This window comes from Mustela nigripes, chromosome 4 (genome assembly GCF_022355385.1).
Source record: "Mustela nigripes isolate SB6536 chromosome 4, MUSNIG.SB6536, whole genome shotgun sequence".
Taxonomy (NCBI): domain Eukaryota; kingdom Metazoa; phylum Chordata; class Mammalia; order Carnivora; family Mustelidae; genus Mustela; species Mustela nigripes.
Window position 1 is genome coordinate 34,490,196 of NC_081560.1, and position 24,241 is coordinate 34,514,436.

At 40.3% G+C, this 24,241-nt stretch overlaps 1 protein-coding gene across 1 annotated transcript in view; it reads right to left on the reverse strand.

The window, feature by feature from the left end:
• Positions 1-17,731, reverse strand: part of MDFIC (MyoD family inhibitor domain containing) — a 91,020-nt gene extending 73,289 nt beyond the window's left edge. Inside the window, exon 1 of the mRNA XM_059396533.1 lies at positions 17,550-17,731. Within this exon, the coding sequence (XP_059252516.1) occupies positions 17,550-17,634 (85 nt within the window). The 5' untranslated portion in view covers positions 17,635-17,731. The remainder of the gene's footprint in view (positions 1-17,549) is intronic.
• Positions 17,732-24,241: the final 6,510 nt, after the last annotated feature.

Consider the following 24,241-nt stretch of genomic DNA (forward strand, 5'->3'; position numbering starts at 1 on the left):
CAAAAAAACAGATTCCTGGGCCCCACCACCAAAGACTCTATTTCAACTTGAGTGTGGGGCACTTAGGTAATTTTATTGCACTTAATATCCCTGAATCACTAGAGTATGGATGTACCTAAGAGGGAGAAGAGAGGAAGGGAAACTAAAAGAGAGACTTAGAAGAGTCCAGTTTGATCAGAGTTGAATATCCTGAACGACAAGATGGGAAAGGGGGACGTGAGAATATAATTAGATCTATTTCTCTATCTATCTCCCTATCTATCTAATACGAGAGCTCTGCACGGATGGGACTGGAGATGAGGGAGCGCTCTCGGTCAAGGATTTCACTGGGAAAACATGGAGGCCAGAAGAATAATTTATTAATTTAAAAATATGTATTTGTACACAGTGGATGTTTAGGCTTTGTGCTAGGCAATGAGGATGCAATGAATTGTGAGATGCGACTCAGGCCTTCACGGACTTTACGGTTTAGTGGATGAGTTTAGTGTTGCACATTTGAATTTGCAAATCCTAAATAAATCAAGTTATAGCTTGGAACAGTGACCCTCCTCAACTTGACTGCTAAAGCCAGTTAAGTGAATGGGCCCATCAGAAGAATTAATACATTAAAAAAAAGAGTACCAAGACGGGCCCGTACAATTAGAAAGGAGTCAGAGAAGGACGAGAAGCTGGATGATGTCAAGCCATGGAAGCAAGGAAAGGAAAGAGATTCAAACAGAAGTTGTTAGTCAACTGTGTTAACATTTCCAGTGGAAGGAAAAAATTTCTGCACATGCAAAAGTTTCTCATGTACCATGGGGATTTCACAACAATTGAAAAGTTCTGCCATGAAACACATTTCAACACATGAAAATAAATGGACACCCTCTTAGGACTAAATCCAGAGGCTAAAGTCTCTGAAAAAAAGCAGGGTCTTCAATGCTAAGTATTTTCAGAAAGCAAAACCACATTCAGATAGCAGTAAAATATAAATCAGAAGCATGCTAAACCAATATGTTCTAGAAGATTTATGTAACATTTACTCAGCATTATCCGAGAGAAAATGTAATCTTCCTGAGAGGTGTTCGTTTCAATTAAAATCTTGACTTTTTTAAACAACTCCAGAAGTCTTTCCACTGTTACAGTCAACTCAAGGCCTTTCTGAGATTATCAACAGAAGAGCTTTTTTATAAAAACTCACTAGTTTACATACACTAGCTCATCAGCCCAGTCCCACATACTTGCAGCTACTGTTATGTAGCTAACTGCCGCCAGGTGTCATGCTAGTAGGCTTGATTCAATTAGTAACTTTAATTGAAGCTGAATGAAATTAATTATATAATTTTGAGCTGTTCAAGTTTAATTCCATTAAAATTAATTCATGAAACCAGGGCATTATGAAGCATTGCTGACTAAAAGAAAATAGGTATGAATAAAGCCTCTAGACACACTTGACTCACATTTGAATCATGTCCAATATTCAAGTGCTCAACACAGGCCCTCTAAACTCTCTACTGAATAAATGAAAATGTCATGTGGTCCATACGCACACGGGTCTAGTAGTGACCCACTCGTAAGAGGAACATAAAGTTCCTTCTGCTTTAAATATTTATTAAGGGACAGTTTCACTTTTTTTTTTTTTTTTTTTTTTTTTTTTTATGTTTTCTGATCTGTGAAATACTGGAGTTAGAGTTCCCCTCAGGTTAAAAAAGAAAAACTATCATCCTTTGTCCCATTATGTTCAAGAAATAATCACTAAAGTGTAATGACTCTCAAATCACAATCATCAGTCTATCCAACTTCACCTTCTTTGAAAAGTAAACATCCTGGCCCAAAAGTTGACCTCAGCTTTTTGCTGTGACCCACAGCACCCAGCCCAAAGCAAGGCTCAGAAAAGGTCTTAAGTATAAAAATTCAGTCGACTTTTGCCAATTCTCCACGTCTATAAACTAAACTTCTGTGACCACTTGAGTGATGTACAGCTTTCTCACATACGTATATTGTTTTATTAACATATCTGTAATACTTAATGGAATACCTATTCGGCAGCCTCATAAATGGTGCACAGTTCCATCTAACACTGAAGAAATGCACTGAGGCAGAGGAAGAATTAATTGATAGACAATTTTAAGATGAGCACCATGATGTCCAGCCACAGAACCCACTTTACTACAACTTTCAATATCTTGGGTCAGCCATTACTCATTAAGATGACCAACAGGCAGTTTCAAAGAGCGGATTTCTAGGATCAATATAGGTTTATGGTGTTACTTCTGAACTGCAGAAGCAGGGCCACAGTCCTGGTTTAATCATTTTGGGTTCACAAAGGTTTGTAGTGGCTATTCATCTAGGATGTGGTCCTCAAAGACATGTCCCGCATATCCCATAGGTAATCAAGTAACTTCACGATGCATGAGATCAGTCTGTATCTTTCTGCAAGAATTCTGTATACATATCCAAGCAGCACTCCTCCCTAACTTAACAATCTTTTCTTGAAAAGAGACCTTCATCAGCTCAATAATGCCATTCTTTGCAGAGCTCCTTAACCATCAAGATGCACAGGTCCCAACCTCAGAGGTCCCAATTCAGGTGGTACAGGAGAAGTCCTGTCATCATCATAGATAGCCAGGTGTGAGGGAAACTGCTCTAAGTTCTTCTGTTCTACACAACTTAGAGAAAACTCGGGAGTGCCTATTTAACACTGAGATACACACCTTGCTTTCTGCATCACCTCATCAAAGGATTCCAAGTAAGCAGAAAATGCAAGTTGACCTCATCACCAATACAGAGGTATTCAGTTGTGTCCCCACGCTGGAACAACTATGAGAATATAAAACCTGAATCACAGTGAACAGTCATCAGTTCTACTAACAGATGACTACAGAAGCGTGTTTTAGAGACTAAAATAAAAACTGAAGATACCTTAAAGATAACACTAGACCAGAAAATAGCTGCCTACTTCTGGCAGCCACTTCCAAAAGGCTGGCTTCCCAAAGAATTCTAGTTACCCTGAATACCGAAGTACAGATGAATCTTTGGCTGGGGTGGTGGGGGAGAACCCCAACAACTACCAAAAACCTCAGCCCTGGGACGCCTGGGTGGCTCAGTTAAGCAGCTGCCTTCTGCTCAGGTCATGATCCCAGCGTCCTGGGATTGAGTCCCACATCGGGCTCCTTGCCCCGCAGGGAGCCTGCTTCTCCCTCTGACTCTGCCTTCCACTGTGTCTGCCTGTGCTCGCTCTCTCTCTGACAAATAAATAAATAAAATCTTTAAAAAACAACAACAACAACAACAACAACAAAAAAAAAAACCAAGAAATGACAAAACTGAGGGTAATGAAAAATGAACTGGGCTATAATTCTGACAGAAACTGACCAGCTATGTGGCTGGGGCACATTTTCTTCAACCGGAAATGAGGGCACTGAGCTGGATGGTTGCAGAGGTCTTTTTTTTTAACTCCAAATTCTGTAAATCTAACTCCGCAAAAGGGCTGAACAGCCAAAACTTCATATACACAATGAAGGGCACTCAGAATGGAGTGGAGGCAATTGGAAGAAAGCCTTCATAAGGCATTGGATTTAAATTAATTCTCCAAGAAAATAATAAGCATGAATTAAGCAAAAGAATCAGAGGAAAATAAGAATTCTAAGCAATCAATTTAAAATACAATATGCCCTATGCAGAAATGACTTTCTTACAGGATTAATACTCTTAGCTTTCTGTTATTTTTCTAAAGAAAGGTACGGAATGTGAGAAGCAATCTCTCTCTAATCTCAATCATTCCCACTGATGAAGAAGGAGAAAGAACCAGGTAAACAGAATTTCCATTTAATTAAAAATTCTCTAATATTTTACTTAGTTGACATTATACAAATTTAAATTTTTGAGAGTAAGAATTTTACCTATCTGAGAGCTAGGGGATAACCTAGTTGAATGGTGATTCACAAAAGAAAACTCGAAGAGCATTAAAAATAAGCAAATTCGATAATAATGTATGTACAACATTATGTTCTATGCACACAACAGCCACTCAGCTGGTATATGGTTGTTAAACAACTTTTTGAAAATGAAACAATACTTTCTTTTGTGGGAAGAGTAAATTAATGAATTTTTGCAATTACAGCATTAGCAATTTTTAAAGGAATTTGATATATAATATTCATTTGATCTTCAGAACCATCAACGATATTTTAAAGAACACATTAGCTCCATTTTACTGATGAGAATACAGAATGAGTCTCAGAGATAGATATGCAGTTGAAAATAGGATTAAAGTCAGAGCTAGAGAGTCTCGTGCAGCTTGGCTCATTTCATACCACACCTAGTGGCAGAAAGACCCACTCCAACACTCAGCCCTTCAAAATTCCAAGGAATGACCCCTCACAAAAAAACACATCCTATTCTCGGTCAGTTAGGTTCATTAGCAAGTTATACTTTATTTTCAACATAAATTTGCTCCCGGGTAATTTATAACTAATCACAGTTCTGCCCATTGTCGGTAGAAACGGTAAAGGTAACTCTTCCTAAACGACAACACTTCCAACTACTGAAGAGGGATATTCTTTCCAGCAGTCTGTCATCAAGCAAATGTACAACCTCAATAGCTAAATGCTGTGAGCACGTAATAGTGAAAGAATCTAGTCATGCTGCATAAGGATGATTAGTTTGTCAAAGCTACTAATGAGCTTTTAAACATAAAGTTCTGTATGTGCCAGGGGTTTCCAAGAAATGGAGACAATATTGTCATGTAAAAGTCCAGATGTATCTGATTCCTTCCTGACAAAGGAAAAGACTCTCATTAGTTTCTCTGAGACAGAAATACCATCTCTAAACTATAGTTTCCACTAGAAGTGGTTAAGAACAGAGGATCTCAAATCAGGGCCCTGAGGTCCACCACTAACTTATAGATCCTAGGAAAACTACTTTTGCCAAAACAGGACCAACAACAGTATCTATCCCATAAGGTGGATGTGGAAAGAAACGGAATCATGTCTGGGAAGCAGAATTTCTGGTACAGAATAAGGGCTCATCCATATTTGCTATTAGTATTTCATTAACTGTTAGGACAATAAGAATCTTTTTTTTTTAAGTTTTTATTTATTTATTTGATAAAGAAAGATCACGAGTAGACAGAGAGGCAGGCAGAGAGAGGGGAGAAGCAGGCTCCCTGCCAAGCAGAGAACTCGGCATGGGCCTCGATCCCAGGACTCTGGGATCATGACCTGAGCCGAAGGCTGAGGCTTTAACCCACTTCGCCACCCAGGCACCCCAATAAAAATCTTTTAAAAAAGCTAGCATATGGGAGCTGTTGAGGGCAGTTATCTATTCAATAATCCCTATGTGAAAAACCATGCAAGAAATCTGTTTCTAGACTGAGTATAAGGAAAACCATTGTGGTCTCTGAGAAGCTGTATTTTTTTTCCTTGATGCACAGTAAACATCAAATTTTTTTAAAAATGACTTCTTTTTGGGGCGCCTGGGTGGATCAGTGGGTTAAAGCCTCTGCCTTCAGCTCAGGTCATGATCTCAGGGTCCTGGGATCGAGCCCCGCATTGGGCTCTCTGCTCAGCAGGGAGCCTGCTTCCTCCTCTCTCTCTCTCTGCCTGCCTCTCTGCCTATTTATGATCTCTTTCTGTCAAATAAATAAAATTCTTAAAAAAAAATAAAATAAAAATAAAATACCTTCTTTTTGACCCAAATTTATAGACAAAATTGAGTGACTCTGAGTCTCTCTGTACATTTTGATTTCCCCCATGTTTTGATCTCCTCGATACCCGTATTTTCTATTATTATGTTTTAATCTTCTTTTAAAATGTACTATTATAAGCTGCCTTAAATATTCTGCTGAACTAGGCAGAGATATATCTAAATGCACAAACCAACCATCAAATACATTTTCTACTTGTTATCCAGACTTTATTTGCTTACTTCATAAAAGACTAATACAAACAATGGTGCTTGGCAGAAATCTTAATAAAACCTCATAAAACTTAGTGTAAAATACACATATATTCATACAGAAAAGGAATATAAGTAGTTTTCTTTATACTTAAATTTGGGGGTTTCTGCATGATAGGTCTCATCCAATTCAACTTAATATTTGGTAATAATCTAAGACAGATCATTTATAATCTACGTAAGATATATATTCTTACTGCTACGCAATCTATATTCACGCTTCCTTTTTCTGAAAACAAAATTGCTTTAAACAATTTTTACTCTCCCATTAAAATACCAGTATTATTTCAGGTGATCTATGTGTGCTCCGGTTTATGAAGCCTCAAGTAATCCAAGACTAAAATAACTGGGAAAAGTAAAAATATCTGGGTCTGTTTGTCCCAGAGGCTCAGAACAATGTGGAAATCTACAAATGCTTCCCAAATGTAACCTTTAAAAACCACAGATAAGGCAGATTTCAGGAAGACCTGAGGCTCTGGAATTTTTCTTCTTCACTCATCAAACAAACACTAACAAACAAACCCCTCAAGCCCAATGACATTCAAGAAGCACAGCAAAACAAACGTGCTTTTCCTAATGCTCTCGAATGGATCAAAATCTCACTGTGCAAAAACAACAACAAACAACAACAACAACAAAAAAACACAGCATTTTTTTTATGATTTTATTTATTTGACAGAGAGAGATCACAAGGAGGCAGAGAGGCAGGCAGAGAGAGAGGGGGAAGAAGGCTCCCCGCTGAGCAGAGCCCAATGTGGGGCTCGATCCCAGGACCCTGAGATCATGACCTGAGCCGAAAGCAGAGGCTTTAACCCACTGAGCCACCCAGGCGCCCCCAAAACACAGCATTTTTAACAGATGAATGTGCATATGCATAAAATTTCATAATTCTGTAAAGACAATAAATTTATTATATAAGCACAGATCATTATGAAATTTACAGACAGAAACGCCTAAATCAATTGAATTGATTCACTGTTACCAATATTTTGAAAAGTTAAGACTTCTGAGCAAAATCTAAAATGCACTCCTTCAAAGGGTTTCTTATGCATTCAGAGGCTTAGGGTGCATTTACATGCGAGAGTGATACAAATGACACTGACTGGACTAGTTCACAGGGTGGGGGTAGGGAGAGCAGGTTATACACACAGCACAGAGGAAAACAATTCCACAATCAGATCAACATACAACTGAATATGACTATGCAAAAGACTAAGTACAAAATGCCGCTGTAGTTCCGGTAATATCTCAATCGGGGCTCTAAATAAACGGCAGAAAGAGCAGGGAGAGGTGAGGTGACAGCGAGCTCCTACTGGCAACCAGGACACATTACTTGAGTCACGTTTTATCTCCTCCCTTTGACATCTAAACTACAGTTCCTTGTCCTAAAGATATATTTTCAGGATGACCTACCCTGAGGCCTAGTGAACTCCTGCCTCTTCAAATAGATGTTCAATTGTATTCTTTCAACCAAGTATACTCATGCTAACACCAAACACTCACCGGCTCATGGAATTTGGAGTTAGATGGGCTTTTAGAGGTCTCAACCCAACCCGATAACCTGAAGTCAGATGAATACTTAACACCATCAAATATTCCCAAGAACAACCCGAGGAGCCAGGCAGGAATCGGGACACAGCCTCAGCACATCGCTCACCCCAGTCTGGGACTGTTGTGACAATTCAGACTTTCCTCATAACTGGCTAAAATCTACTTCCCTGTCTTTTTCACCGATTCATCGTATTTTGCTCTTCGCAATCTAAGTCTAATCTTCCTTCTATGTGACAGTTTCATCTTAGAAAATATCTCATGCTCTTGTGTCTTGATCTTGTCTGTGCTAAACATCCTTAATTTCTTCAGGGGCTTTTCAGGGCCTTTTTTTTAACTTCTGCCCACCTTTATGGATAGGACGGTCTTCTTCATCTTGTCTAGAAAGCTATTATGAAAGAGTTTTGTCTTACTGACTGCGAGAACACAGAGAAGCTATACCTACAGCAGTTCTCTTGCTTAGTAAATGACTAAGCCTATGACAAAAAGGAACTGAGGACTCTGACATCTTCCCCTTTTCTTAAAATGAGGTCACACATCCAACTTTAGTCTTTTCATGATCACTGTTTTAACTGCCACAATTCTAAAACTTTTCTGTTACCTCTCAGTTCTATCAGGTGGAGATGAACCCTTAACTGGGTACTGTTATGAGAATGAAGGCCAAGGGAAATCAAAAGTGAACCAAAGGGGGTTGTTTCTTCTGCAAAGGCTTTTTCACAGCTATGATTTGAGTCCAATCCTGATATAGGTTAAGTGAGAGAGGATGGAGAAGAGCATTTCACAGAGCAGTGAAACCATAAATAAGATAATGATAAGAGAATCAGAGCTGTACTGGAATTTATTTTTTGGACTTCAGAATGATAGGTCATGGAACTGATCCTCTCTGGTACTTCTCCTAAAGGCCCAAACTAGAAGCCTCTCATAGAATTCACTAATCTGGCTTCTTTTCTTTGAGACACTGCCTTCTTTGGATTCTCCTGTAAGACAACCAACCCATGTCGGCTCCATAATCTTTGTAATCTCATTAACTTCTACAAGGGTCCATAATGACCAACTCTAGGAGACAAACTTGTAGATCCATTATTCTAGGCCTGTTCCCATGTCCTGACCTACAAATCTGAAGTTAACGCACATCAGTACATCTTTAGCAACTCCAGCTCAACATTTCTTAAAAGTCATCACTTCTCTTCTGTCCTGTTTCTCCAACTGTAGTCCGTATCTTGGTTAATGTTATTCACAGACTCATCTTTCAATTCTCTCCTTTCCAGGCCCCAACAAAATCAATTATGAGACTGAGCTACTTACAACTTCCCAATTTCTCTCAGATGTAGACTTTTTTTTCCCGTGTCCACGACCAGTGCCACCAATCCTTATCTCCTCCAACCAGAAATACTTTCAACACAAAGACTGACTATGCTATGACTCAGCTCAAGAAAAATTAACTTCATTTTGCATACTGATGAAAAATTGGTATAGTTATTTTCATGTTGTATACATCTTAATATAAGCTCCTACACCTTCCCCACGCTCCATAATTTCATCTCGCATTTTGGTGAGAAATAGAGTAATACCCCTTAGAAAATGCATGTTGCTTAAATGATGGAAAAATTAAGAACAGAGTAGGTCTACATTTCTAGAGCCCAAAAGATCAAGGGCTGATCCATCATGGAAAAGAGTAGGAGGACTGTATCTTGAAGGGGAAGCCAGTTCCTTTGTACTCTGCCAGCTGCCTTCAGAGCGCCTGTCACCTACTCAACCACAAATTGCTTTATTTTTAGTGCTCAACTCTGCATAATCCAAACCATAAAGACCTACAAACTGCGCCTTCTTCAGAGGGGATCACTAGCAATCCAACCCAGCAAAACTGACTCGTTGCCATTCTGAGTTTCTCATTCAACCTCTGAATTTGTATGCTCCAGAACTACACCCGTCAGTTGGCAACTGGCCATCAACTCATCTGTCACACGGTTCTTGTTGGAATGTGCAACTGATATTTAGACAAGGAATTAAAATTTAATTTGGCACATTTATATCTCATCCTCTCTCTCTCGCCTACTTTATAAATTCCTTGTGGGCAAACGCTGCATGACACATTTTTAATCTTCACAGGACTTTGTACATAGTAGGCACACAAAAAAATGTTTGTTAACAGGGTTTCTCTTCAAACGTGTCAATAATGAAATCTATGTGCCGGCATGAAAATTAACTTCAGACTTGACTCCTGAAACTACTAAAAAATTCAGGCATAAAAGCACATGCATATGAATCATCTTACTTCAGGTCACATGGGTGTGAATCCGAAAACAGAAGTGGACTGCAAGTAGAAACCACAAACGAAATTAATGTTAAAATAACTCTGTTCACAGCTCCTACTTGGTGAACCCTAACTGATTAAATTAGAATCTTTTAAAAATACAACTTGATTTCAAAAACAAAGTTAAAAGCTTTCCTTCAGAATACGTGTGCTGACGTGGAAAGAAGATACGAAAAGTTTAACTTCGGGAAAGGAGGAGAGAAGGGAAAAAGAGACAGAGCCACAAAGATAAAGAAAAGCGAAGCATCCAAAAAACTGGTGCACAAACACATGTCAGATTAGGTCAGCAGGAAGCACTGAAGCGCCCTTCACCTGCTCCACTGACTCACCAACATCCAACTAGCCAAACATCCAGAATCTAGCCAGTGCAGAATCTGTCTTCCCTTAACAAAAACTGATTATAAAGACCTTTAGAAATAGAAACATAAAAATCACATCCCTTGCCTTTACATAAGGTAGAATAATTACATTATCTCAGAAAGACAATTTGGTTGAATTGTTATACTCTGTTGTTGCTTATTGTATTGTTCTAATTTTCCATTTGCAAATGACTTAACTTTAGATTGTGTCAATTTACGCTTCCTTATTTTCCCCAAATCTTTTATTATTATAAAAATATAATGCTGGTAAAATAATTGCACACAGCTATTAGAACTTTCCATGAAATCACCTCAACAAGATCCAGGAAATAAGGTTCAAAGAAACAGGAAAGACTCTTACACACCCAAAAATTCCAATTTCCCCACTAGCTCTATAAAGGTCATTCAATTTATTTATATATATATATATATATATATATATATATATATATATAGTTTATTTATAAATAAAATATTTATATTTTATAAATATATATAAATTTATAAATATTTATAAATATATATAAATATATACATATATGTGTATATACACATATATATGTATATTTTTATATGTATTATATTTACTATTAGTATATTATCTATATTTTATAATTATATATTTTATTTATACACACACACACACACACATATATATATTTTTTTTTATTAAAAAATCCTTGTATGTTAACTGACCAAACAAGGCCAACAGGCACAGTTCTTGCTGCCCTGAAACCTTTGCCTGCCAGTTGCACTTCTGGTCTCTCTGGCTCCCCATATACCCTAGAACACAAGATTACTTAGAACAAACACACTCTTCCCACACATGTATAATCCTCCTCCCTTGTCCCCCACTGCTTCCACCCTGCCAACCTCCAACCCTTTGCTAATTCCAAAAATTCATTCTATCAGCTTCTATTCTCAAGCTCCTTCCTGCTCCTTGCTGAGCAAGGCAATCAACCATGCTGACCTTGTCCACTAAAAATTCATGCCATTCATTCTTAGTTAAGCCCTCAGTGTTACTGAGCAGACTTTTGTTTGCCCCAGATTGAATCCCTCTTGAATACTTCATTCTTTGAAATCTTTTCCACTCATCTCAAATTTCTCAGCTCATCCTAAAACCACCCCCCAGTCTTGCTCCCAGGAAATGTTACCATCTACTTTGCTGAGAAGATCGAGGCCTCCCAGGATCTCTTTTTCCTATCAAACTTTCTCTAGATTATCATTCATCATTTTCTCCCATACCCATCTGAAAAGGGAATATTCTCTACTTTCCTAAGACTGGTCTCCATGCCATTCGGTCCCAGAATTTTACTCTTTCAATTACACACACCCACACCATCACTATGCTCCATACACTTTCATCTTCAATCTCTCTATCCTCTAAATTTCTTTCCATTAGCATGTGGTGAGCATGCTCAAAATCTACCCATCCAACAGAAACCTTCTATACACCATACTTCTCCCTCACCAGACTGCAATTTTCGTTCATCTTCTACGACCACTAAACCTCTAATGCTTCTGTGACCACTCCTTATAGTCTCTCTTTCTGCATTCTTTTCCTTCTCCTCCGTAAGAGTGCCCATACCTCAGTCTGCCCCTCAGTCCTCTCTCTCATTCTTGTGCCCATCCATCAGCTACCTGATGGTGAACTTTTAGCCTAGGGGCCTGACCCTCACCATTCTCCTAGGTACAAGTTCTACTTTTCCATTGTTTATTGGGTCTCATGTCAAGGGATAAGTTTCAGGAGCCAACGGGATTAAAAGATGACTCAACAGCTCTTCCTATGTTGTTGCTCAGGCCAAAAAGGCAAACCTGTGGATTACCTTAAATTTTTACCTTTCCAGCATCTCCCATATTAAATATGTTGCCCAATTATATCAATTGAATTCAGCAGAATTTGGACACTGTGCTTTAGGAGTCACAGATGATAAGTAAAAATCAAAAGCCCTCCAGGGGCTCTCATATCTATATAGGTAGAACTCTATCCTACTTTTGCTATGTTCTTAAACTAATTTTCTCAATTGTACTCCTACTCATTCTGCCCTACGTCCTCTTTTGTCAGGTGACAATAATAGCTTCCTGGATAATCACTACCTTCACTCTTGCCCCTCCCACCAACACCATCATTTGTACTGCCACCCCATTTATTTTCCTAAAAATAACCACCGTGGTCCTGTCCTTCCCTTTCTCAAGAACTTTTAATGGCTCACCACTGTTCACAGTTAAGGATATTCAAACACTTCCATGGAGAATTAGGGCCATCCTCAAAATCACCTCAGTTTGCTTCTCAACCTTATTCCACTCTTGCTTTCTTCCTACAATCCATACAATGGGTTTAGCAAAGTACTTAGCATTCTGTAGTAATTCCCTCCAAGCTCTACTTCCCACCATCCATCTCACAGAGCTGAGTCCTGTGATCATGGTTCTTCATCCAGCTCAAATCAAGTTTCCCTTGAGGTTTTTCCAAATGCCCCAGCTAGAGATACTTTCTCACATCCACGTTCTGCCTTCCCACTTCCTTCATACATCTGTTATAGCACCTATCAGTCTACCTTGCATGATAGTTATGGGTGAATGTATATATTTCCCCATCGTTCTGTGAGATCCTGATTTCATTCAGTCTATTTCTCTCTGTACCTGTCACATAACAAAATTCCATTGATCACTGTTTCTACAAAACAGGATCAAGATTCCAAAACTCCAGCTCACAAAGGAACACAACTAACATGCAAATTATGCAATCTTTGCCTCATTGTTCCATAATCATGGGATCTCCAAAGAGCAGTGTAGGGCGGCAGGACAAGAATTATCTGCTGAAGTGGTGGAAGAAAGTATAAAAATATCTGTTTCACTTATTTTTATCTCATCTGCCTACAACCCTTATTTATGTATTTTTTTCTAACGTTCACACACGATACATTTGTATGGTGGTAAACAAAATTTAAGAAAATTCTTTGAAGATGAATACTCAGCACTATTTTTATTAACTGGGTAGGTAATAAAAATGCTGAAGACCAGTAATGCAGAGTGATAGCACTGAAAATTTGGAACTTGAAAAAGAGACTTTCTAAAAGCTTTCTGAATTCTTTCTACTAAAAAAGAGAGAGAGACTTACTAGAAATCTATGATAACTTGTCCTTCTACAGATAAAATACTCTAAAACAATGATTTCCAACCAGAAATAAAGAGTACCTGGGGCCTGTTAAAAGTGAAGATTCTTGAGCCTTCCACCTAGAAATGGACACTTTAAGTCTAGAGGGGGACCAAAAATGTCAGTTGCCTCAAGAGATCAGGATAGCATCTCAACACTACTGACATTATAAGGCCAGATAATTCTTTGTTGTAAGGGGCTGTTCTGTCCTGTGCATTCTAAGATATTTTGCATTAACCCTCGCTTCTACCCACTGGATCCCAGGAGGACCCACTCCACTCCCTGCATGTCTACTAAACAGGCCTCCAGATGTTACCAAATATCTCTTGGAAACACGGTCATCGGCGACTGGAACCAGAGACAGAAGCTATCCAAAGATGACACACTTTGAGAAATGCCATCCTTAACCAGAAGGATAAAACAATACGATACAAATAGAAGAATATGGGTATTACAAGCATATACTGCATAAAATGAAATAAACAGGCTTCCCATAAAGGAAATCTGATTAGCCACTATAAACTCCTGACAACTCAGCTAATCTTCTAAGTCGAAGCTCTTCTTATGTAATTTCAACTCAAAGATTTTCTCCCTAGCTTCTATTTTAAATTATTTTTAATTAACTTCACTGGCATTTTGCATCCTGCTATGAAAAGTCTGCCTAATAGTCTCAGAGGACTCTCCCAAGAGAAAAGAGTGCATTAAATCACACATTATCACATTAAAGTATATTCCAGCACTCACAGTCCAACAGTCTAAGTCTTGGCAAATGCAATAGGGCGTGTGGGGGGTGGGGGCGTGAGGCAGGGACTGGAACAGGCTCAAGTGATTCACAGTATCCAAAGCCTATTATCTTTAATTCATCCAGCTGTAGGAAACAGTTGTATTGATTCTCTCCTTCAACCACATTTATCACAATGACACATATTCCACAATTTGTGGTCCTACCCTGATTTCTACTGACTGCATGAGACCTTGGCCGAGTCACTTAAATTATTTGGGCAACCTTTCTAAAAAGTGAGCAAGTTGGACAAAATTATTTCTAAAAACCCTTCTGGTTACAAGTCCCAAATGTATGAGTGAAGTACTTAATTAAAAAGCTCTTTCTGCTGTATGGATTCTAGTAACTACTGCACCAAAAGGTAAGTACTTATATTTTCTATTTTGATAACACAATGAATCTTAAGATGTCTAATCCTAAAAAGAAAAAAAAAAATGACAATTTGATGAACCACATACACAACATCCACATCTTTTAAATTTAAATTCAATTAATTAACATACAACATATTAGGATCCACTCTCTCTTAAAATGATATTACATTTTACTCATCCTTCACCTACTAAGGTGAAGGATGATATATGATGAATACGATTTACGTATTACTCATCCTTCACCTACTAAGACATTTATACAGGTTCTCTGCATAGTTATAAATAGATGTTTACGTGCTATTTTCTGTAACAGAGATAACAGATCAGTTGCCTAGAGGCCATTTCCAGCTTGAAAGTGTAGTTGTTTGTTGGCCTGGACAAAGATTGTATTTAATCAATAGCCAACTTTTAAACAGGGAGAGATGATACATAAAAACCTGTATTTCCAGTGTCTCTTGAAATACTGGAAGATATTAGCCCAAATGGCAACAATGAGCTAGAGCCTCCTGGCCCATGAGCCATCCTACGGCCCACAGTCCCTGCTGCTCCCTCTCTTCTGACATCCATCCTGGGTCCTGGGTCCCTCTCACAGCCTGGAGCATATGAGCTTATGTCCTTGCTCTGTAACAATTTTCAAAATACACAGAAAATACTTTTAATGCTTTCAAAGCAATAGAATTTTCCTTCCAGAATCACAGGAAAAGAGTAGAAATTTTGAAAAAAGAGAACTATGCTTTTAATAAGAAAAACCTTCCTAACTCTGAATGCTGATGAGTAAAATGAGCTACACTTTGGGGTCGAACTAACCACCTGAAAGAATGGAGAAAGGAACGCTAGAGTTGATGGTGAGTTCACTACAGACCCCCTAAAATGTCTTGTAACTTGAACATTATAGGTCCTCAGTTAGCAGTATGGATAGCGCTTCATAATCCAGTAATAAATGTGTAGGTTTTATGTTGTCATCTAGGTATCTTTGTTTACAAGTTAAGACTTGCCCTTCTATGTCCCGCTCATGAAAAGGTATTCTCAGCTAATTTTCCTACAACACTCCATTCTTCTCACTGATTTCAATATATAAAAATTTTAAATTAAGTTTCCATTAACTAAGCACCTACAATTTACCAGAGAACGATTAAACTGTTCTTCTGAAAGGATGATAAAAGAATCCAAGGACAGAAGGAAGAGGATAAAACAACTCAAGCAAGAGCTTGAGAGTTAAGTGCTCTGTGAGCAAAGCTGCTCTCTTCACTAATGTCTTTACCAGTAAAACCAACCTAACCATGAAAGGCAGCATCTTGAAGCTCTTATTCTATCTACTGGCTCAATTTTTTTTTTTTTCTTTCAATACACTTTATGAAATCTGCTTGTTTGAGACACAGTATTATAACAAGAATCTTTTTTTAAAAGATCAACATTGTATTATGGTTACAATTAAATTGATGCCTGTTTAAAGGATGTTGTGAGTCAAAGATAAACTAGTAAAAAAGCACCATATAACTATGTTGTGAAGGATAAGCCAATTTTCAGGTACAATATAGTCCAAGAGTTTTCACACTGATAATGTAGGTGTTGGGTGTTGTATGCAGTCAGTTGCACCTCAGGCCATTCTAGATGACCACTTCTTAATGCCAGATCCTGGGGTATTCTACAGCATTGCATTTGCACAGGTATATTTAGTACCACTGCAAGTTCTGACTCTGAAGATGCATTATTAAAGTTGGACACTGTAGATATCACTATGTCAAATCAATTGTTTTTGTAGTATATCTGATGTGGATTTTGACATAAGCATCATTTAACAAGAGTGATTAACAGCTCAAGTGTGAACATAAACATCAATGAGTCGATAAGACTATGAAGGGCATGCCTAACAGGAAAATGACTACGTTGGCAATACAGAGTGAAGAACGTGGGCTGCTTCTGGGAAAATATGTTGATCATTCTAGCTCTCTGATTCGTTCTATTTGCTCTTCAGAAAAAAATGACTCACTGTTTAGAAGCAAAAGGCAATGATAAACATAATTCAATTTAACAGCCCTGAATACCAGAACATTCTAATTTAGTCATGGATGTTTTCTGCAAAACCTTTTCTGAGTTCAACATTAACTTCTTCTTTTCCATTTCTGCTGCCTTTACAAACACAAATGCAAACATAAAAACAAAATCCCAAGAAGCTCACTACATTATGGTCAAAGGAAAAGAAAAGCTATCAGATATGCTTAAAATCAAGAGTATAAAGTAGGTTTCTGAGATCTGGAACATTTAGCTTCTATCAATATCAGAACTTTTTAAATCAGAGCCACGCTTAGAGGAAAATGCATCTGAAGAGTAAGGTCCTTGTTCACTGTCGCCATGGAAGATCTGAAGTAGGTTACCTTCAAGAGAAAAAAGATACTGCCTGACTTGTTTATAAGCTTCTTAGGGAAGTTTCCCAGAAACAAGATTAGTTTCTCTATAGGTTGCCTGTGTTTACACTTTGGAAGAACACAGAGGAGCTAATTCATTCTTGGAAAGTGTTTGTTTTAAAGCATGTTTATTTCAAAACAACACAGTTACTGAAACATCTGTGAGAGTCATTCCCAAGCAGTGGGTCACAGACACCTGGATCATCAACGGAGTCCAGTCACAGGGTGGCCCACAAGAAACAGAAAGATGAGCAGAGAGCGCGTACTTGGTCAGAGAGCAGCAGCACACCGGGATCTGATGAAGACACTAGAACCGAAGCGAAGCAGGGGAGGGAGGGATCCCACATATTTGAGTCTTAGGCTCCAAAATGCATATGCGTAAGAAAGACCAGTCAGGTCATCCCCTTCCCCCACCCCCCCACGCCCCGCAACCAAAGGAAGGGGGAGTGGAAGGACCAGCGGATCCCGCCCTCTTCTCCGGTTGTTGATCTGGGGCAGGAGTCCTGGAGAACTTGTTTGAGTCACAGTAACTGTGCAAAAGTTCACAACTACGAAGTGAGAATCCGTCCTCCCCGCACCAACCTCCACCCCTCCGCCCCCGATCAGTAAACGTGTGAACAGATTTTTTTAAATGCGACAATGACAAAGTGTCTTGCAACTTGCAAGCAGGCACTCACCCTGGGCTGGGGCGCCCAGCCGGCCGCAGCCCGCCTCGGCGCCGCGCTGGGGCCCGGGAGCGAGGGCTTCACCCGCGCCGGACATGGGCCGCTCCACGGAGCCCGCGCCGCGCTGCCGCCGAGCTCTCCGCCCCGGGGGCGGACCGAAGGGCTCTTAAGGTGTTGGGCGCAGAGGACTGACTGCTTCTGGCGGAAAAAAAAAAAAAAAAAAAAAAAGTGTTTTTAGAGACCAGCACACCACCCCGACGGGACATTCCCTCCCCCTCCGCTTCCCTCCCCCAAACCCCACCCCGGAGAAGTTTTGATTTGAAACCCGGGAGGAAAACTGCTGCCCCGCACGTTGACAGTGGGGGTGGGCGGGGGGGAGGGAGGCGCTGAAGGCGGGCGGGGAAGGGAGACTGGGTTTGGAAGCCTGGGGAAGGGGACCAAACCCCTCCTCCTCCTCCTCCTGGCCCGGCCGACCACCACCTACCTCAGCATCCCCCCAACTCTCTCAAAGCCCCGTCTTCCTCCTCCTCTTCCGCCCAGAAAGTTAGCAAAGCTCTGGCCGCGGCGGCATCTTGCCCCAGCGGCCTGGCAGCACTGGCGGCCGCCCCGGCGCGTCCCTCCCCGCCTCCCTCCGGCTCAGCCCAGACACTGCAGTGGCGGCAACTGCGCCAGCGGCCGTTCCTCTGACTCCGAGCTCTCCGCCCCCTCTTTCCAGCCAGCTCAGTCCGGCCCGTTCCCCGCCGAGGGGGACTGTTCCCCTTCTGCCTCCCTTTTCCCCGGTCCTCCACCCCTCCACTCCTGAAACACTTTTCCCTCTGTTGCTCTTTTTCATCATATCCGGATCAGGCGGCCTCGAACTCTTGGCGGGTGGCCCGAGCCCGGGGGCGGTACAATGTGGGTTCCCTTCCCGCCCTAGCCCTCTGGGTCAGGAGGCCAAAGCCTGAATGGGCTGGCTCAGAGCTAGGGGTTCTTCTAAGGGCTGGGAGAAAGGAGAGAGTCGGCTGGTCCCTGGCTGCCCTGGCATCTTCCTGGCCATACTCACCCCAAGCTCTCTCTCCCAGCCTTTCTTCCCAGTCCTGTCCCAGACCTACTGAAGCTCTGGGAACTATATCAGTGAAGGAGAAACCTTTAGGGTGGACAATGCAAAACCAAAAAGAGTACAAATATTTATCGAATTTTACAGGTGGGATAGCAGAAGTGTGGTTTTGAAACTGTGCCCCTTAGCAGTGTTTAAATTCTTACTCTGTGCCTCTTAAGTTACCTTTATTCTCTTTTTCAAGGCTTGATCTTGGTCAAAAAGGATCCTAGCTCCATAAAACCAGTTGCACGTGCTTGAAGCCAGGAGAGGCATCCAGGCTGACAAGACAGATGCCACAGAGGACACTGCAACCCAGGGCCCCAAGCCAGGACTACGACACCCTGAATGGCTTCTGTGGCGAGATAAACTTGTGGTCGGAAGTCAAAAGCCAAGGAACTCTCAGACGTTCTGATTGTAGCTTAATCTGACAAGCCTAGAATACAAGTACAAAGTAATTTGCAGATATAAAGTATTTTAATAATACATTCACATAAACTGTGCTCTTTTTTTTCATTCATTGTAAGTGAAATGCAGAATTCATTTGTAAAACGGTAGAACAAACTCATTCTTCAGATCTCTAGGACAAGAGAGGAATCACAGCCATGTTACCAAAAAAAGGAAGAAAATGTGCACTGGATAGATCTTTCTAGGTCTATCATTCATAATATCTCAGGAATTTCATTTCTTAAAAAAAAAAAACTGGAATTGAGTCCAACTAATTGAGAAGATCTACTTCTTTAGAGTCAGTGCAACCAAACGTTCAATTAAATCTAAAAAACACAGTCTTTCAAGTTTCTGATGACAGTTATTCAGACTATACTTACCAAAAAACAAATGACATTTTCCCTAATGACTTAGGACTAACACATTTTTTTTTCTTCTATCTTTAGTGTAGAGGTTTCAGGTATGGTGTGCATAGAAGTGCCTTCACTTTCCTGAAAACGTGTACAGGGGCCTGGACTCAGGAATCTACTTGACGGAAGCAGATCAGTTCTGAGGATCACTGCATTATCACGCAAGAACGAACATTTACAAAGCATCACTGTATAGTGCACAGTTATCTGCAATCAAAGAAACAGGAAGAAAGTAACCACTCTGAAAGATTCTGTTTTAGCCCTTTCTTACTATTTCCTTTGCCCCCCCCCTTTTTTTTTCTGATCGCCTCACAAAGATGGTAATGTCCATGAATATAAAGAAGTTATACCACTCTTCTGGAAAGTCACAATCAGTGATAAGTATTTGGTAATTTTGCAGAGTACTTAGTGTTGCACATATGTGAGTCAATCCTTGAATTTAAACATCTTCTTAACGGGAAAGAAATAAAATTAAATAAAAATATAAAGAATAAATGAGAGGCTATGTTGTACAATCACCTTGATGGTCAAATGCTGTATCTTGTTCAGCTGTGTGACTTTGGGCATCTTAGTCAAACTCTCTCTCGGCTTTGGTGGCCTCATAAAATAAGGATGGCAAGAGAAACTCTTTACAGAGTCCCAGAAGGGCTAGTGGGATAATTATTAAAATAATTATAAAATAATTAAAATAGAAATTAAAACTATAAAAAGATAATTCTCTTATAGCATTTGGAAGAACGTCAGATAGGAAGACAGGTGCTCCAAAGTGTTAACTGTTATTAGACAGCAGAAGCATTTTGATGGGTTACACGGAGCATGGTATGACAGCAAGATCACACAACGGCCACATCAACATACCAGGTAACCATGCATGTACTTTACACAAACTTTCTCAATGAATTTTTACATTGGCTCTACCACTAACTTGCCAGGATTTCATTGCTAAAATTTAGAACTCAGACCTATCTGACTATAAAGCAGATTATCTCAGTTGTTTAGGCAGATACAAGTCTTCCCTCTGCAAGGTATAAAGGTGGCATCCGATAGACCAGAAATTAAGTGTGGGCTCCTAAGTGTTCCCCAAGCTTCCCAATTACCCCGTCCCTTGCTGATGAGCAGCACTCCACGCCCTCATTCTCTCATTCTTCTATTCAACAAATATGTTTGGAGGCAGAAGGCGCTGTGGTGGGTGCCGGGGACATAGCAATGAAGATGATAAGTGGGACCACTGCCCATGGATTTCACAGCCTTGAAAAAGTATGGTTACGCAACCCCTTGACAACAGATTCGCTAAGAAGCATGGCAAGGGAAGTTTTGGGGTGCTAGGATAGTAACCTAGCAGGGAGATACAGTCTGGTCTAGGAACCAAGAGAAAGTTCCTCGAAAAAATTGCGTCTCTGCTGAGACCAGAAGGAGAAAGTGAAAAGAAGAGAAACAGACTGCCCCAGGTAGAAGGAGCCATGAGAGTGGCAGGCCAGAGAGTGGAGGACAGCCAAGCATCTGTGGAGAACTGACAACGGTCAATGTAAGTCCAATGGCACTGAGACTAGAGTTCGGGAGTCCAAAAGGGGGCAAGGGATGATGCTGGCAGTGAAACCAAATAGAGATATAAGGTAGGAAGTTAGAGGAATCAAAGGTGACTTCCAGCTTTCTGAGTCTAGTTGGAGAGTGGCAATACCACCCACAGAGATCGAAACATCTAGGAAAAACAGGTTTGGGAAAATCTGATGAATTAATCATGCAGATCACGTGGTGTCTGAGAGCTAGAGAGCTAGCAAGAGAGTTAGCAAGAGAGCTAACTGGAAGCATCTGGAAGGTTGCTGGATAGGAGCTGGGAATATAAGCAGATAGATGGTACTTCACTGGCTAGAAATTATGAGCACCCAAGATGAACATGTCATGTAAGGGCAGAAGGCCTAAGACACAGCTATGCCCTGATACTCAATACAAGCGTGTCCTCACTGGCCTCTCTCCTTTTCTCTATAGGCTTCCCAAGGTCATCATACTGTTCTCTCTCTAGCTTGAGAATCACCATTATTTAGTTACTACTGATTAGTGTACACCCACCCTCCCAGATGTCCATGGGTATCATCACATCATCGTGTTCGTTCAATCAGGTTTTGCCACGCCTCGTACTATAATGATCTCGATGGGTGGAAACTATCCCGGGTCGGGCCTCCCATTACAATTAAGTGCTCTAGTCCTGGCTCAAAGCCCTCTACCTTCTTTAAAATCCCAATGTGTATTGCAACCATTTCTGCTTGGTGATACACACACTAGTGATAGAATATGTGAACACGTTGTCAGAGAAGTCGGTCATGACCTAAGCAGATAAAATGAACTAATCAAATGAGTTTATAAAGCATCCTTATGGACTACTTAACCTTCACCATTTGTTCAACATTCAAACGTTTATTGTGCACCTACTATATGCTACATTGCCACATGTTAGGCTTGGTTGCTAAAAATTTTTATTTGCGGTCTTGAAAAGCAGCTAAATTAGTTTTCAGTTGGGCAGAGACTGAATGGCATAGCTCAAGTCAGAGTAACTACCCTCACATAGTAAGCTTAACCAGAGTTCTGCAAGCAGGATAGGTCATTGTGCATGGATCCCAGGGGGTGCACAAGACAAGTCTCTGGAATGTGAGAGAATAATGAGAAAGTATTTTAATTTGAGCATTTATATTTTTCTTTTGTTATTTGTAATTTCTATTTCTGAGTATGTTTTATAGTGCATATAAAACATTAGTAAAAAAGCACTTGTATGTCATTTATAAATATACATTAGAGGTTCATACTAAAAAAAGTCTATTATTTGTTTTGTGGGGGGGAAAAAGGCTTATATACTTTAATCATTTAAAGTCAGTCATTCCCAGATTGTACCAAGGTCTTTGGTAGTTTTTCTAGAAAAGATATAGACCTAACTCATTCATGTGGAAGTGTGACTTTAGCAAACCCAAAACCCAGGGACATAGCAACCAGGAAATCACCCTAAGACTCTTAAATACCAAAAATAACCTTCATGACCTTCCCATCGTGCCAACACAATGGCCATCAATTTTCTCAAATCCTACTCATTTTTTTGTGTGTGAACACAGACCTCTAAACAAACTTTATTTTCTATTGTCTTAGCTCACAAAAAATTTAGGACATAGGGGCTTTGAGAAAAAGACATTAGCTAAGGGAGCTATTAGGTCAGAAAAAAATGACAGCAGAAGAAATGGTAGATGACAGACAGGGAAGATACAGGAAAATAAACACGTCATACTGGTGCCTTTGTGAATTCAGCCCAGTGAAAGTGAATGTTTCTAACGAGGTCTAGGTCATTAAGGAAGATTCCGTTAAATTAGTACTGCATTCTGTTTCTTATGGAAGCAGGTTAGTATTTTTATATTTCAGGAAAAATTTCACCCAAAAATGTTCACATAAAAAATTTGTTGCAACTTGAAAGAGTATCTTTCACAGAATTACATTTTTATAGCTGCAAGGGAAATGAGTAACTGTGATTCTAGGCCAATTTGTTTTAACTGTATTTCTCCACCTCCTAGTGCTTTCTCGAAGAGAAGAGGTCAAGTGGACAGGTTTCTGGAATCCCATTCTTATTTCAAATAGAGTGCCTTCCTCTCTTTCTCCATAACACATCAGTCCTTCCCTTAAAAATTTTTAAACGAGAAAACCCGTCCACCCACTTTTTAAACATTTGAAAACCACCATCTTGCCCAACTCGCTCATATAACATGCAAAAGGACGTGAAGACAAAGTTCATTATGCTCTACAAACATGCACTGAGTATCAAGCCATATGCTACATACTTCCTCTATGCAAAAACAGAGGAAGTAGTAGGAGCTCATGGTATAAAATACTAGGAGTAGGGCAGGGAGCAGAGTGGGGCAGGGACAGTCACATAACCATAGGACAGGGCACAAAGAAACCAGCACCTTACTGCTCAGGCGTAGGCGGGGACAGTCACAGGATATTTCAGAGAGAAGATGATACCAAGCTGAGTATCGCTGATGAGTAAAAGTTTGCCTGTCAAGGAGCTCAGGGAATTCCAGAAAGCAGGGGTAACATATGAAAGACCCAGGAGTGGGAAAGCCCCACAGAATTAAATGACTTGGCAAAGGTCGTTGAGTGGGTTCACTACAAAGATGGCCCTAGAGCCTAAGTCTCTGGATATCTAGGCTTCCCATTGCAGTTGTCTAGCTGAGTCACGTCAGTGAATTCCTCTGTTCTAAGTGATGGCGAAGAAAGGCCATACCTAATCCTGTATTTAGGAATTCCCGAGATTTTCTGTTGTGCATACGTGGCCCAAGAACTGGGCACAGGATCTCCTGCTGCTGGATGAGTTCGACTTCTACTTCCCAGCCAAGCCCTCCGTGAGTGTCCTTTCAGTTGGCTGACTGCTCTGGCCTGCGGCTCTGGCCTGCAGGGTATTTTCTTGCTGTCACTCTCCTTTTCTGCTGGTGTTTTGAAGGAAAGGAGGGAGACATTAAGCCACACAGTGGCACATGTCAGATAAGAACAGCACGAGTGAAGACAGAAATGAAAATGGGGATATTGTATACAATGGACAATAAGGAGACGTTTTCTTGGTAGACAGAAAGCAAACCCGCATGTACCAGGCATTGTGGAAAAGTAATGAATACAGGAGGGCCCTGAACACCATCACTGACCTGCTAACCCTACAACTGCAGGGTGGCCATGACGAAGACATTTAAAAGATACTCAATCCAGAGACCTCCAATCAACTATAGGAAAAATGCGGGGGTTTC